At 37.4% G+C, this 17,094-nt stretch overlaps 1 protein-coding gene across 4 annotated transcripts in view; it reads right to left on the bottom strand.

Annotated features, from left to right (window-relative positions):
* Window positions 1–17,094, bottom strand: part of fbxw7 (F-box and WD repeat domain containing 7) — a 209,434-nt gene that overhangs the window by 25,075 nt on the left and 167,265 nt on the right. For 3 of the 4 annotated variants that reach the window (XM_067441663.1, XM_067441666.1, XM_067441664.1), the window contains 2 exons: window positions 3,524–3,591; window positions 1,380–1,518 (listed from right to left, as the gene is read on the bottom strand). In XM_067441663.1, the coding sequence (XP_067297764.1) occupies window positions 1,380–1,518; window positions 3,524–3,591 (207 nt within the window). Of the gene's footprint in view, window positions 1–1,379; window positions 1,519–3,523; window positions 3,592–7,821; window positions 8,050–17,094 lie in introns of those variants that run through there. The other variant, XM_067441665.1, reaches the window with a different exon arrangement.

Here is a 17,094-nt window from a genome sequence, read left to right as displayed (position 1 = left end):
TAATTCATCACAAACTAATTTCTTTATTATAATTTAGCTAACATGCAGAGATAAAACAAGATATCATAACCAATTGACAATTAATTTCCACGACTTAACTCATTTCCTCGCAATGAATTTATACCGAATTTATTAAGTTTTACATGCATGTTACATGCAGGGCTCCGTAGTAACTTTTTATGATGCTTAAAACATTTTTTTATTTATAAATATGGGTCAAAGACAGATTTGTGTCCAAGTGCATTATTTACTTTTAAAATATTTTGATAAATTCATGACAAATTTATTCTATAAAGCCTAGTTAGTTTAAATACATTTTTAGTACATTTAAATAATGCATATGCATATGTTTTGCATAATGCATAAAGTTTTTTTTTTTCTTAAACCTTATTCAAACATATGAACAGATGAGAAAACTATTTAAAATAGCGTCTTAATAAAAATAAAAAAATAGGTTTGAAAACTTTTATATAAACAGTTTTTATAAATATCAGCTGTTTAAAGCTGTTGAGATTATTGAAAAACGGATATATGATTGCAAACATGGCTCTTTCATTATGAATTGACAAGGTAATAACAGTAAACATGATAATCCATCACCTAAAGGACACCAACTGATCCTTATTTCAGAATGAAAAGGTTTGTAGACCTCTCTCAAATACTGGTAAAAACTGATTTTTGCATGTATGGGTTGGAACACTATGTCAGGAGGTACAACTGCAGTATAAACTATTTGGTTGTACCGCTTGACATAACATTTCAAAGTATTTAAATTCACTTTGTCTTTTTATGTTATTTAAAAACTGAAACTTATATATTAGAAACACTATATATATATATATATATATATATATATATATATATATATATATATATATATATATATATATATATATATATATATATATAGTGTCAATAACCTATACATATGTGTCGTAAAATAGCTAATATGCGCACATATAGGATTAAAATGCTTTATTAATGCTTGTTGAAATCTAGAATATTTACTAGCAACCATAAACAGGTTACAGGTAGGCTAAGGAACCAAAACAATTGGCAGAAAATTGATATTATTACACTCTAAAAATTCTGGGTAAAAACAACCCAATGTTGGGTCAAATATGGACTAAACCCAGCAATTGGGTTGTTTTAACCCAGCGATTGGGTTGTCTTAAGCAAACATTTAACCCAACCGCAGGATTAAAACAACCCAATTGCTGAGTTAGTCCATATTTGACCCAACATTGGGTTAAAACAACCCAGCATTTTTTAGAGTGTAATAATAATGACAGCAAGATATAAAAAAAAAAATGAAGATGCACCTGGCTAACTCCTCCAGCAGGTCTTGTGAGAAACTCAAATTGTTTGGTTGAACTCACCTGAAAGGTGCGGAGCCACTCCTGCAGGCCCGTGGGGGGCTGGATGGATGTGATACGCCGTCTCTGCTGACCCTGCCCGTTGACCGCTCGCAATCCCCCAAAGGTGGTGGGGGTGGCTGGGTACGGCAGCCCTGTGGGACTGTTCAGTGAGGGTTCAGGAGAGAAGGATAAAAAGAGAGGAAAACTAATTAGACATCAGGAGCGGGAAAAAGACAACTTAAAACACATGAAAAAAACATTAGTAAAGGGCATTCTGGTGAAGAATTTCTGACACGAGACATGTACTCTGACATGAGGCATCTATATTGTAGTAATTTAACACTGATACAGTGCAAGTCTGTAGTTTATGGAAGGAGCAAAAATAGTTTACTGAATGTACTGGGAATGACGCTATTATGAAAATCGGAGGCTTTATTTCAGAACAAAAGTGTGAGAACTACCGCCAAAACCAAAGTGGTTAGTGTGGACTGAATCGGTGCCAGAGGAGCACTACAGTCCACTTGAGCCACCGTTGTGGTCCAACATTAGACAACATGGCCATTTACCTCGGCCTCACAATTCAATCAGTCGGCATGATTTAATTCAACCACCTGCTCCAAACCGATTCAGTCAAATGTTTATCTGTGTTTCATTCATGGAGTCCATGTAAAACTGTGCTCAAAAGCATAATGTATGCAAGCTATTAAGAACCAAAGCACATTCCTTTTTCCACTTGTGGTGAGAAAGGGGCAAAGAGAGTTGTCCTATGTCAGCAGTCCTTTCTGCACTTCTATGTCTCTGGGGCCCTACACTAACACCAAAAAGACAATTCAGCAGTCCTTCCTTGCATTCTGCTTATCTACAGATACCTTCTCTGGTGCAAGAAACGAACGGATGAGGAGAGCGAGAAGCGTACAGGCGAGCACGTAGTGAGGTCTGTTTCATTATGGATTCATATTTAATGGGACTGGAGACCGAGATGCTTCAATTACCCAGCGCGCAACTGCAGCCTGGTTGGTCGTGTACTATTCTAGTATAAACCAGGAGAACACCTGCGTCTTGACAATAAGGCATGAATACTCGTCAGAGCTGACTGCTGAGCTTGGGTTTGCCAAATAAGGAAACTCTCCGGTGGTGATTCCATGTTTAAGGTGTTTTAGTGTGACTCCGTCTCATTTCTGAACCATTTGCGAGAGTAAAAAAAGCTTGATTTGCATTTCCTGATGTATACATTTGCTTTTGCAAAGCAGCAAAACTAAATGTGTTTAGGTCATTTATTTATGTGATGGCAAAGCTAAATTCTCAGCAGCCATTATTCCAATCTATAGCGTCACAATCTTTCATAAATCATTCTAATGTGCTGATTTGGTGCTCAAGTAACATTTCTTATGATCAATGTTGAAAAAGACTGTGCTACTTGTTTTTGTGGATAAACAAGATTCTTCAAATGAACGAAGTTCAAAAGAACAACACTTTTTTGAAATATTAATCTACTGTAACATAGTATATCTCTTTATTGTCACTTGTAATCCATTTAATGTGTCCTTTCTCAATATATATAAATGGAAGAAAAATAGAGATAGATGTCTAACACTTTGTAAGTAAGTAACATTTGTTACAGTATTTATTAATCTTTGTTAATATTAATACAGACGTTGATTGTTTGTTAATGTTAGTTCACAGTAAATTAAATAGTGTTAAACACAACTTTTGATTTTAATGTATTAGTAAATGTTAAAACTAACATTAATTTAGATTAGGGCTGCTAAACGATTAATTGCGATTAATCACATGCAAAATAAAAGTTTGGATTTACATAATATATGTTTGCGCATGTATGCGCTCTGCATAATTATTATGTCTATATAAACACACACACACATGTGTATATTTAAGATTTTTTTATATATTTATATATAAAATATGTATATAAGAAATGCTGTAGAAGTCTTGTTCTTTCTTAATTCATATATTAACTAAAGTAGTTAACTAATGTTAACTTATAAAACCTTATTGTAAAGTGTTACTGATATCTCATATAAACAATCATGTCTACCTGTTATTGTACTATTTGGTAGGCGTGCTCACTAAAAGTTTAGCGCAACAAAGGCTAAAACATTTAGCAAATTTCAGGTAAGGTCAAGGTGGTGAGAGGAGAGTTTTACCTTGGACAGGGTTTTTTTCCTGAAGGGAAAGGTCGAACCTCAGGGCCATGGTCCAACTTTCTCTTCATCTGCAACAAAGGGAAGGAGGGGTGCTGGTTAGTTTGGGTTTGTAGAGGGCAGCACAAAAACGACAGTATAAACAGCCAACAAAGCAATTTGACAGTAATCAGAGGGAACATTCATCGACCTGTTTAAAACAACATGCTACTGAATGCCACCTGCGTTCCTTCCCATGTTAAGAGGTCACCGAGAGAGCCTGGGTTTTGTAGTAGAGTGTGTGTTGGGTATTGTACTAGTTCCCTCACCGCCAAATGTAGGCCAGAGGAAGGAAGGTCATGTCCACTTTATAGTGACATGGCACAGAAAAGATAAAGTCTGACAGCTGATGCTAACGCTTGTCATGTGAGTCTTCAAAGAGGTGTATGAGATAAACGTGCACAACCCCTCAGAGGAGTCGGAAAGGGGGGCACATACACACAAACACACATCTGTGTGGGCGTGACAGGCTGTGCTTTCACAACAGCCTAAATTTATATGGGCTTAAAAAAAAAGACTAACCCTATGCTTCACTGTCTTTTTCTATGTCACCCACCCCCCGCACAGGCTGAAATGGCCCTGGTTTTGCTGCATAGTTGGTGCTTGGCTACGGAGCATCTACTCTGGAAAAACAAGGGTTCAGTGTCCTCAACACAATGAGGTATTAAAGCACATTTGAATAAAACTATTTTAGGAGGGTACAGCGCTGCCAGTGAATCTGTGCAGTTCACTTTCAGGAGGAGCTCAGTGATAGACTAAATTATGAACCATTGTGCTGTGGCCAAGGGTTAAGGATACGAGCAGAAATTAAGAGTGATGAGTGAAGATTGTCACTACTTATATAAGCACATACAGTACATATACAGCACCATGTCACTAGTAAACAACAGGTCTGAAATGATTCAAATCAACAGGCAGTGTTTTTACATGCACAACAATATGCTAAAAAATTACCATGGGGAAAAAAGTCAGATTCTATTAACTCTGCACTGTTGGCATTGCCAAAAAACATTTAACTTACTTTATTATCTATCATGGATGTATTAAATTGACCAAAAGTCTGATCCTGAACGTTCTAGTCAACAACAAAAAAAGTCACAGGTTTTCAGAAAAATATTTAGAGCACAGTTTTCAAAACTGATCATTGATAATAAAATAATATTTCACAAATGTATTTACTGTATTTTGATCTAATAAATGCAGCTTTGGTGAGCATAAGAGACTATTATCACTATTACTATTGATGATAAATGTAATATTCAGCAGATATCAAAAATAATATTACATTTTCATACTGTATTACATGATTTGAAGCCTAAATTCACCTTTTTAGTTTATATTAAACCTGCAACATTTATTGCAAGCACTTTTAAAATAATTACTGATGTATAGCTATCAGCTAAGGGTGTAAAGATACCCTCATGTCACGATTCAATACATATTATGATAATAAACTCACGATACAATATTATTGCAATACTCGAAGACATATGGTAAAAGGTTAATAAAGAATGTACTGTTGATTAAAATGCTGATTTTGGTAATTGGGGTGGAAATGAATAGGCTTGGTGCTGGTAACCCAATGCACAGGACAATGGTGACGCAAGAATAAAACATATTCATGATTCTGAAATTGAAAATACAGAATTATTCTAGATAATAATAAATATGTTTGCATATGGAATTTAACATAATTCCACTTTTTACTGAAAACATTTGGCATTATCAGGACCAGCAAATATTCCCTCATTGAATCATTGTAAATGATCAACATTATATAGTACTATTTTTAATTTTACCCCCGACGCATATTGTTGTATTTAGTTACACCCCTGAAGTCAAAACTGTATAATTGGTGCATTTCTATGCTTAAAACATTTATGACATTTCATGGTGTTGACGTTTGAGACGACCATAGAAATTCCTGGTTTAAGATCAGCATACTCAGTTTACATTTTGAGAGTTTTGGTTTACAGTAAAACTGCCATTCATTGATCTGATATTTACGTGAAACCAGTCAAGCATTCGCATAATCACATTTGCTGCAACTGATCTAATGTCAGACGAGTCAGGTGTTTAATACACTGGTGTGGTTGAGCAGAAGGGTGTGTCTGATAATGAAGCTCTGTCTGGATTTCAGAAGGGAACATGCTGTGAGAGTCACAGTAAGTGTGAGTGTGAGTGTGTGTGTGTGTGTGTGTGTGTGTGTGTGTGTGTGTGTGTGTGTGTGTGTGTGTGTGTGTGTGTGTGTGTGTGTGTGTGTGTGTTGGGGGGGGTGCAGAAACGTCTATGAAATGCAACGAGGACATGCATGAATGAAGAGAAGATACAAAAAAAAAATGTACATGACAAAGAAGATGTATGAAAGTGCACATCTGTAACTGCTTAAGAGCCGGTGTGTGTTCGAAAGTGCTAAGACACTCTCGGGTTACTCCATGAGAACGTGTAAACACAAAACACGCAGGGAATGCCACATTTGCTAATCACTACTAATACCTAAACCTGTCAAGCCTACTCGGTAAAAAGCACTTAACACAAAATAATGTGAAAAGTGAAAGCATTAATTTGCTTAGTTATACATTCATTTCCCGGAGTGTATTAGACTGTCGCTTTTCTCTAGGGTTCACAGTGAGAGCCATCTGATTTTAGATGAGTCACTGTGTAATCATTCTCCGTGTCTGACACCACAGAGCAAAAATGGCTTGGTCTGTGGTTAACAGGAATGCTTGTGTTCATGGAAACCGGTGCAGCAGTCTTGGCAAATAACCTGTTTTAGTGAATAAATCTGGTGATTTATGAATGAATAACCTAGCTCTTTATATTGGGAATTGCTTAGATTGGACATGACTGCTGTGTATAAAGCTGAAATTCTCGCATTTTGGACTATAAAAGTATGCTATACTTCACAAAATGTAACCCCAACAATCAAAAAATGCTGGATCAAAGAAGAAATGTGAATGTTAGGTACTGAGCATCACGAGCACATTTTCACATTTTGTCCATCTTACACAAATCAAACCATCCTTGAGTTTCGTTTTTCAAACCCTACAATCAATGAGATTGCCGGGAGCATCCGTCAACGTCACTGCAGTTTACTTAATGTTGTTCTGATCAGAGGACATTTGGAAAACTGCAGTGGCTGCAAGCTTCTGATAAGCTCTCGGATTCAAAACATTCGTTTCACTCAAAAATTTTAAATCATAAAGTGTGTGCTTCGTGCCAGATGGGGCTCGGTTTCCTCCATCAAAAGCAATGACACAGTGACCCAATCACTGTAGGGTGGTCCGATGCCGACAGCAAGAGGAGGATACACACCCTTCAACAGGCAGCGCAGAAGCCGACACGACTCTACAAAATCATTCACATATCGCAATGCTATATTCACAACTGTGTTACATATCAACATGGCTAAAATAACAGCAAAGGTGCACAAGTAGGGGTTCTGCTGCATATCAAGCTACATAAAACAATATTACCAACAGGTTTACTCTGAATGGTGCAGGGAGACAAGTATCAGAAATACGATAGGATCATATTCATTTCAACTATGAAATAAGAATCAATTATACATCAAAAAGGGGGTAACTCTTATATAACATTCAATAAATCAGATTTACAAGTAAGGCTAAAAAGGATGCAGTGCTTCTAGAGATGTAGTATAAGGATGGATAGATATGTATGATGTAGGGAGCGCAGGTGCAGTGTGTGTGTGTGTGTGTGTGTGTGTGTGTGTGTGTTAGGATGGGCAGATGGTGAAGAAATAGTGATGGAGCCTATGTTCTCCAAACCCACCCTATAATTAAGTGCATCACATCCATTTTTACATATGAGCTTCTTATAAAAGGAGACTTAAAAGTACATTGTTCAAGTGAATGAATATCGAGGAAGGTGATTCTCTATGTCAGCTGGAGATTTTTCCGCAGTGGCCATAAGAACAGTCGCATATTTCACCGACGCACCCTTAAAGACGCGCACGGATCTACCCCGTGTACGCGGTCAGAGCGCGACGCGACAAAGCCGAACGCTGACGTTATAATCAACCAAGCTGTGTACATTGCACGCGCGCACCTCGTATTTGACTATTACACATCGCGCTGAACGAGTCGACATCGTTCGCATACAGTGTACACCGCTTCTTTGATTTATAATGGGAGCGTTCCTCACGCGTCGCGGTATTAAAGCGAGTCCCCTGAGAGGAGGCGGATGGCCGTATCGATATAACAGCCGCAGTGCATCCAACACGAATAACGGCGTTTACTCACTTTATAGAAGATCATCTTTAAAGTGCCGTAGAAACCCATGGTGATGGTGATGAAGATAATCCGGCTGTGATTCACTGAGAGTCGAGAAAGAATTTATGGAACGATATCTGCGCGATAAGGGCTCTATTAATCCCGGATAGATCCGACAGGGACATACTCATCCACGGACGGATGCATATGAAGCCGAGAGGAGGAATCCAACGACCCGCCCGTCTGTCTCTTTGACCGTCCTCTGAGCGGACTGACTGAGCGAGCAGAAGGAGAGAGAGAGAGAGGGAGGGGAGGAGAGAGAGAGAGAGAGAGAGAGAGAGAGAGAGAGAGAGAGAGAGAGAGAGAGAGAGAGAGAGAGAGAGAGAGAGAGAGAGAGACCCTTCCTTCTTCAGAGAACTCCCCTCTTCCAGTCATCCACACTTTATATTACTTATTACAAAGCAGCCTCATTACATTTTTTTGAGATAAAGAGTCATATTACATTATATTTCAATTGTAAAAGTCTTTATAATCTAACACATATGCCTGAAAAAAAACAAACTCTAAATTAAACGTTTGGAATCACTTTGAAGCTTATTCGGCTGTGTATTATCCCATATTACAATGCTGCCTCTTTCATTTAATATAGAAATACTGATTTCAATTTAAATTATTTTATTACATGGGAACAGTTTTCATTGTTCTCAGCCTGAAAACTGTTTAGTGGTGTTTATTTTGTGATAATGACTGTCTGCCGGTACATTATCCTGCTTATTACATAGCTTCTTAAATGAAAAGACAAAACATTGATCTGAGCTGAAATTCATCTATTAATTTATTTGTAGAGACAGAGCACAGCTATGTATGAAACAGATTTGCCAAACAAGCGGGCAGTTATACAGCATTTGCCCTGGACAACTCATTATGTTTGATATCTGCTGCAATTGACAAAATAGATTAAACTATTCAAGAGTGCCCTGTAATAAATTGTATTATGTTATTAACAAAAAGGACCAAAATGAATTGCTGGCTCTCAGGAGAATACGCTGGCTATACAGAGGGATCAAATGACAGGTTTTCTGCAGATGAGGATGCGAGTTGTGCAGCTCAACGAACACGTACATGCAGCAAGAGGACGAAAGCGGAAGAGCCTGAGATTATATTCAACCGAAACCGGGTGGTGCACACCTTCCACTTGTTGCTGATCCTGAGCCCGCCCCTCAGCCTGCCCCTCCTCTTGTTATTTCCATCAGACTGAGCAGGTGGTATTTGGCACTCGGGGTGGTTTTGTGTGGACTGCATGATTAAAGATCGCCCAAGCGTATACAGACACAAGGGTTGTTTGAAAAAAAAAAAAAACTACATAAAATGTTTCAAATAATATCTAAACTAAACTCCACAGGTGTGCTGTTTAGATGTGGAGAGGAGCAAAAACCAGCACCAGAACAAATAGGTCTGCAAATATACTCTGGCAACTCTGTAACACTTTACAGCAAGGTTCCATTTGTTCCACTACATTAACGAACAACAAAAATACTTCTAAAACTTCTATTAATCTTAGGTAATGTTACCATTTACTAATAAATTATTCAAATCAAAAGTGTCATCTGTTAATATTTAATGGACCCGAGCTAAAATGAACTGACAATGAACATCAGCATTTTAATAAACTAATGTTAATAAAGACTAATACATACTATAACAGATGTACTGCTATTGTTAGTTAATTATAGTTATTGTAATGACTAACTTATGGAATGTTAATGGAAACGTGTTGCCTACTAACAACCATGGGAGGAAAAAGGTTCTCTAAAAATCAGATTCCTGCTGTGGCGCTCTCCTGTTTAGATTTCAAGATATTTTGAACAATTCAAACTGAAGATAAAAGAAGTGACAAACAGAGGTGACTGCTTGTTGTCTGTTTTGTTCCTGTGACTCACTGAACAAGTCGAGACATGCCCCACAGACACCTCAGTGATGCCTATACTGAACAAAACTTCACTGCCTTCAACAGAGAGCCATGAGAAATGCTTAATTGTGTTCTTTAGCACTCATAATTATATTTTCATGACACAAATTTAGATATAATTTTAATAGCATAGTGTTTAGTTTGATTTAAGTTACTTTCCTGACTTAGATAGACACTGTCCAATTTAAGTTGTTTATGCAAACCCATTAATTACTGATTAACACGTCTAATCTTCCTATACAATGCAGTTTCAGTAAAAGTCAACGAATCTAAAACTAAGACAACAGACAGATTCATTGCATCAATAAAAAACTGAGAACAGTCCGTCATCAATGCAAACACACCACAGTTTGTTCACAGGTAACATGCAGTACCTTCCATCTATAAGCACTGGCGCTCAGAACAGTTGTGTTAAAGTAATCAGAGGTTGCCTTGCTTACCATTCAACATGCAAACCATTTTATTACACTTCCCCCAAATGGATCAGATCAAACAAACCGGCAAGTGTGATGAACCCAGACTAAACAAATCTCAAGGGACTGTGGTTGGTGTAAAAATGCTCATTAAAGTCTAATCAAGGTAAATGAAAAAGGGAATGTATCAAGAAAGTGTTAGCAAATGTAATTTCTGCCATTTGCCTGACATTCATTACAAAAGGAAAAAGCACAGGATTAATAGGGCATCTACTTGCGAAACAATCAGCATGGCATCAAGCATCTACTATTGACCGCCAAGGGCTAGGTGCTCCAAATAACACCAAACTGAGTTAAGGCTATAAGTAACCACGTTTTTCGTTGAGTTAGCAGTTTTAACAACCACTTTCGAATCAACATCCTAATCTGCCCCACTGAGACGGATTCTCGGAGAAACACATTTACAGTATAGCACTGTTGCCTCATCCTCCTTATAATGAAAGTTTAGGGGTTTGAAATTGTATTAATGAATTTTATTTACAACGTGTGCGGTTGTTCAGCAGTGAAACGAAAAGAAAAAGAGTACTTGAAAAGAAAGCAAGTACTGGAAAACAAACATTGTGGGCTTAGACCTTTTACAAAACAATTGCAAGGTTGGAACAGATCCCTTGGTTCGTTCTCTTTAATGACTAAATAATTGCACTTATTTAGTCATTAAAGATTCAATTATTGTTGTGCAGAAAAAAATATCCTATATGCTAACTCGGGTCGTTAGTGACAATTTTTACAAAAAAAAACTAAAATATGAATGGGACAACATGCACTATCATTTTATTATTTTCTCTTGTTTTATACCGTATATACCGGAATATAAGACGACCCTGAATATAAGACGAGCCCTCATTTTTCAGACTTATTTTTTTGGGGAAAAAGAGATTTTTGGGGAAAAAATTGGTTTTCAACAGAAAGTTTTATTTGAAAATTCTACTGATAATTAAAGCTACACCATGTAACTTTTTTAGTTTATTCTTAGTTAAAACACTTAGTTCTTTCAAATATATATGTGCTCAGTAGTGTATATTTACTTCTTTCAAGTAATAAAGTATTCTCGTAAGTTTATAATATGCCATTGAAAATGCATACGGGTGAGGGGTTCGAATGCCGGTCGCCATGTTGCCCCTCCATCTTGAAATCCAAAGAGGGACATACCCGTAAATTCAAGCTTCGCCTTTCGCGTTTTAACACTTGATGGCACCGTGTCGAATGTGAAGAGGGGGATTGCCATGTTAATCTTGGACTAAATCGGCCACCGTAGGAGTTAAAACTAAATCAGAATTGAGAGGAACAGAAACACTGGATGGTTATATACCTTTTCACCGCTAGATGGGGGAAAATATCTCACAGTGTAGCTTTAATTGGAATTTTTTCAACACCATTCATTACACAGCTCAACATTAAGCATGTTCATGTGCTTGTCCTTTGGATAAGTAAATCGGTCGTTCACTTGTCAGTGTAAAAAATGTGATTGTTCGGGGAAAAGTTTTATTTAACGTTTTTTGTGTTGTAAATATAATTTATTCTGAAGCAATATCCTGAACAGTGTTCAATCTGCTTTGGCATATTGAAAACTTCATATTTCTGATATGTTAACCTTTTTTAAAGGGCATTTTTACCCCTAATCTTATATGTACATTTTACCTATACATTCAATTAAAATAAGACACTATAGGGCTGTTACCAATTAAATTAAATAATTTACACTGAAAAATTACAACTGCATTAAATAATGTTATGAGATTTGCATTTTTGGATAAATAAGACATTTTAGAAAGTATTTTTAAACATGAAAATATACAGCCGGTAAGTCTTAATGAGAGCATTGAGTCGATTCATCCAAACGATTCATTAAAACGGCTGAATAATTCAAGATTGAGGCAGTCGTTTAAGAACAGGTTATTGAATCTTTGATTCAACCGATTAATTCAAAAACGGAATCATTCAGTAACGCACACTGTTGTCTTATGGTTCTGCTGTTTGGAACTTTGTTGCTTAGAATGTTGTTTGACTAATTTCACTGCTAGAACAAACACACTTATACTGCATCTAAAATGTAAGGGAATTAATGTTAATTTGTTTATGGAACGGACATATGAAATCAGTGTAATTTTCAGTCGTGATGGAATTCAGGAAAACACTTTTGGTTTAGTGCTGTTATTTAATTGTATCATATGTTATAAATATAAAAACAACATTTTGAATGTTTAGTGCAGTTTCTCTGTGTGAGCGGTGTTCATGCGTTGTGATTTATCCTCGAGAGGCTGCGCGAGCGTCAACAGCGTGACCTTGTTATCATCAGTTTAATAGATATGTGATTTTTTTTCTATATCGCGAATATAAGACGACCCCCCACTTTTCAAACTATTTTTAGGACATAAAACCTGGTCTTATATTCGGGTATATATGGTAGTTTATAATGAATTCATTGAGGAATACTAAAGAAGGTTGATGTCTAACTTTAAAACATTTATGAGAAGGAGGGTAGTAAATGATATCCCAGGTCACTAAAGACCCAAGGTATATGTTTAGGGTTAAAAAAAAAAAAAAAATAGAATGAATCTGTTCAGGTGCAGTGTTGTGCAGGGAGAGGACCACACTGAGTTACTGCGACCATGCAGCGTTAGGGACAAAATTGCACCTGTCAAAAGTTTCCAAGCAATTTGTTGATGAATTGCTAAGAAAAACCCTTCATCTTGCACTAGTTCCAATAAATCTGTGTCCTGAAGCCAATGAAACTGGAGAGCGAGCGTGCAGCTATAAGGGGCCGTTACGGCAATAACCTTGGTAACAAAGTCTGCATGAAATGGAGAAGAAATGTATTAAGATAAACTTGGTAACATCTCTGTCCTTTACAAATGGCAAACATTGTATTTTGTTGGAATTAATATAAAGACACAGGTGTGATGATGACCCATTTCATGGCTGTTAGAATATCACCATGGCAATCCCTAAACAAACTGGAGTGTATGTATGTTAGGAGGGGTCACAGGACTGGGAGTTTGTGTGTATAAAAGCCCTTTCTCTTGCCTTCGCAGACAAAAACCCTCCTAAACTTTACACAGCGGATAGGAATGTATGGCATGTGAGAAAGTCCTGCCCGCGTCTTTTGAAGAGACTCTGACCTCTCCGCGTTCACAGTGGAAAATTAACCAACTCCATGGCGAGAGGCTTTCCCTGACAAGCAACTACAAAAAACAGGTGCTTTCCTGGGAAAGCTTGGGTTGTAAAGCCTATTTTGTTAACTCCCAATTTCATGGATTTCAGAACGATATAAATATGCTTAAAGCAACAACACCTGCCAGAGACATGATAGATGGCCCACAAAAATGCTATATTGTTTTAGTGAAGCTGCAATACAGGTTCCAAGAAAATGTTAATTTCTGAAGACACTATCACAAAATAAGCAGGCAAACCGCCAAGGACATGCTGCAAACAGGAGGACAGCAAGTGAAAATATGTGGATGCTAAAACAGCTAGTAGATTTGTCCATGATGATGTTAATTCTTTGCCTGGATCTATTAAAATGAATTAATTTGGGGATATGAAGTCAGAAAGGTACAATATTCCTTATATCACAATGAGAAAAATGTAGAAAAACAATGAAATTCTTGAAAAGAAATCAAGGCATCAAGAAAAGAAAGCAGCTTGGCTTTTTGGTTGGTTTGGCTTAATCTAATATTAACTTAGTAAACATAAAAATTAACATCAGAAAAAAAATTGCCTAACAAATCAGTCATGTGGAGCACCAAAGTTCAGAAATATGCAAGGTGAAAAAAATGTCAACCCAACATGACCATAAGGGTAACATTAAAAATAAAATGATTAAAAAAAACTAACTAGTTTTTTCATAAAAAACATTCTTTCATTCTTTGTCATTGACCCTGAATCAGGAAAACTCATGGAAATTTAAATTCAATGTTAAGAAACTTGAAAGAAAACAATTTAGACATTTTTTTATTTTCTCTTTTTTAATAGAAAATGGAGGACAGGCAGTGTCCTCCCCATGAATGGGCAACCGGTACAAAGCGTGCAAACGTACATTCCAATCGGCCAGATGACATCGAGGTTAATGAATTCGCCTGCGGACTGCCACATCCTACGAAGCACAATGACACCATCTGCTCCTGACCCGGGCATTTAGCCTCCCAACTTGACAAAAAGGCCCTGATCCATCATGTTTGATTGGGTCATGCAGAATGACGCTCAGGCAACATCATGGGTGGGTGGGTGAATGATGGGATGGAATGATACACAGAGATGACGTAGGGTCACTGTCCAATTTAGGAATTGGATGAACAACAATGCTGGGTTGTTTGAATCACAATATGTATGCATCACATACGTGTTCTTTGCACAAATTAAATTAGATCAAGAGTAGAGGGGATTGACTTTTACAAAAATCAGTTAACCTCAGATGGAGATGTAGACAAATGTGATGTAACAAATAATCACTAAATATTCACTAAATATGATCCAGAAACTGCAACGTCTTACAATTTTAAAATGAATACAAATGGGCTCGAGTCGTTTAACTCTTCAATTCCTTTATGAGAGATGGGACAATGTTTTTATGGTCTAATGTACAGGTTTTTCTCAATTAGCACATTGCCATTTCATATGTCATGTGCACCCTTACATATAGGCACAATCAGTTCATTTTCTGGAGTCATACATGCAAATGTAGCCCATAATTCGCTCCATGAACTAAATACAAACTAGATACACGCATACATGCTCACTGACCTTCACACTAATCTTATCTCATCATAAATTCTTTGCAAACATCCTGACTCATATGTGGTTCATCATGCAGTAAAATCAAAATAGAGCTTTTTGTTTGTTAGCAACAGAGAAGGTAAGCCATTTTCTACTAAGCCACAAAGAGCTGTTCCACATCTATCAAAAGCACAACTGCAGTCTTAAGAAAAATAAATGTCCTTTAGTTTCTAAAGTGAGGCTCTGGTCAGTCCTTTTAAAACACCAGGAAAGAGTACTACAAAAAAACGTTCAGGTGTTGTTTTCCTATATGAGGACTGTAATTTGACCCTGCCTATAGTGGTAAAGTTGTGTAATTAGTGGGGACAGTGGCTACAGCTTTATTTTTCCAGCTGTTTGTGAAGTGAAGTTCTCCTTGATTTCAGTAATAGTAACTGTTACTGACTGGTCACAGACTGGTTTGTCAGCATTCTTTAAGAGAAGAGAGCCTAAAGCATTATCTTAAACACAGCGACAGATTTTGGTTCTAAAGAGAAATATGAACCAGCTCTTGGAGGGCCTCTTTCCTGCAAATTTGAGCTCAAATCCCAATTAAACACATCCGAATGAACTAATAACTGCCTCCAGGATCACTAGAAATCTTCCAAGCAGACTTGTCGGGGCATGTTGGAACTAAACTCTGAAGGACACTGGCCCTCCAGGAGCAAGATTGGACACCCTGTTCTAGAGAACCTCAACGTGACAAAACTGAGGTGCTGACCTTATAGTAATTCAGTGAGCAGATATGATAAGTTAACCCCTCCCCGATAGCTTGAAGTGAACCATAACAGGAGGGCAGCAGCCAGTCCTGCACAACATGAAAGAACAAACTGTTAAAAGCTCCACTTTTGACCCTCTGTGTTGCGGTGAAAGACAGGATTCTTCAAAGGTGCAGTGACCTTTAACACAGCAGATTCCCACAGAAAGTCTTTGCCCTGATCTGGTTTCATATGATTTTCAGGCCACTCAAAGTGGTGTTAAAAGTAGTTAAGGTGACGAAAGAGACGTGTGAAGAGCAACCGGCAATGTCCTCTGGAAAAACTATGAAGAAGTCTAACCTTTTTCCTTTTTGAATGAAGTTTGAAGACCAAATTGTATTACCATTACTCTGAAACTAAGTGAAACTTTGAATTTCCAGAAGACAGAGAGGCAAGAATCTTGTAACCAACACAATTAGTGAAGAAATGTCAATGCATGACAGGGAAACTCCACATAATTAATACAGTTTGATGTTTTATCTGAAGACAGTTGCCGAGGGTCTGCTCGGAGCATGTGCGATTTAGTAAACTGATGCCTAGCGCCACTGCAGTTGTTGATATTCTGGCTGAAGATTTTCTTCCCACCGAGTCACATGGTGCAGATACTGCAGTCAAGTCCGGATATAACATCTTTGACCATCTTCCTTATTAAAAAATAAAAGTCTCATTAAAAGCTGACCTTTTGTGGGCTGTTTGTTTTTGTGGCGAAACACTTGAGAAGCGACCGTTTTTTAGAATCCGTGACTGGAACTGTGTGTGTGTAAATGAGAAAGTAGTCGGGATGGAAGGTCAGCTAACACTGTAGATGATGATGATTACCACTAACAGATAAAAATAGACCAAGATTACAGTCCTGGAGCTCCACTAACAATGTTTTGTACTGTCATGAATGCATCTAAAACTGAGGAAAGGAGACATGGAGTCTGTGGGGTGAGAGACCGCTGTGGTCTTGAAACCTCAGTGTGAACCAAACAGCTCCACGCTCACAGCTCAAAAGAAAATGGAAAAAAAATACCCCCTATGTCAGCTACAAGTTCTAACCTCGATCCGACAGATTTCCAGCTCTCTCTATGAAGATGATGAACATTATGGAAGGTGAAATAATATTCTGTTAGCACATTCCTTCAACTTCGGGTGCACTTTATCTTCTCTAAAGGAAACTCTTGTGATGGATTACGTGCATTTAAAGTAATATTCTAGAGTTTGAATAGTGGAAAAATTGATGGAGCAAATATCTAGAGAAGCTAGAATTTCAGGAAATTAATCTTAAGATCTGAACGGTAAACAGCCTGTGCTCTAAGCTGCACGTTTTAACGTGATATATGGCCTCCACAGGTGAGTCAGAGATGCT

Source organism: Pseudorasbora parva, chromosome 4, assembly GCF_024679245.1.
Source record: "Pseudorasbora parva isolate DD20220531a chromosome 4, ASM2467924v1, whole genome shotgun sequence".
Lineage (NCBI taxonomy): Eukaryota > Metazoa > Chordata > Actinopteri > Cypriniformes > Gobionidae > Pseudorasbora > Pseudorasbora parva.
The sequence above is the reverse complement of the archived record's forward strand: the minus strand, read 5'-3'. Positions and strand labels throughout refer to the sequence as shown.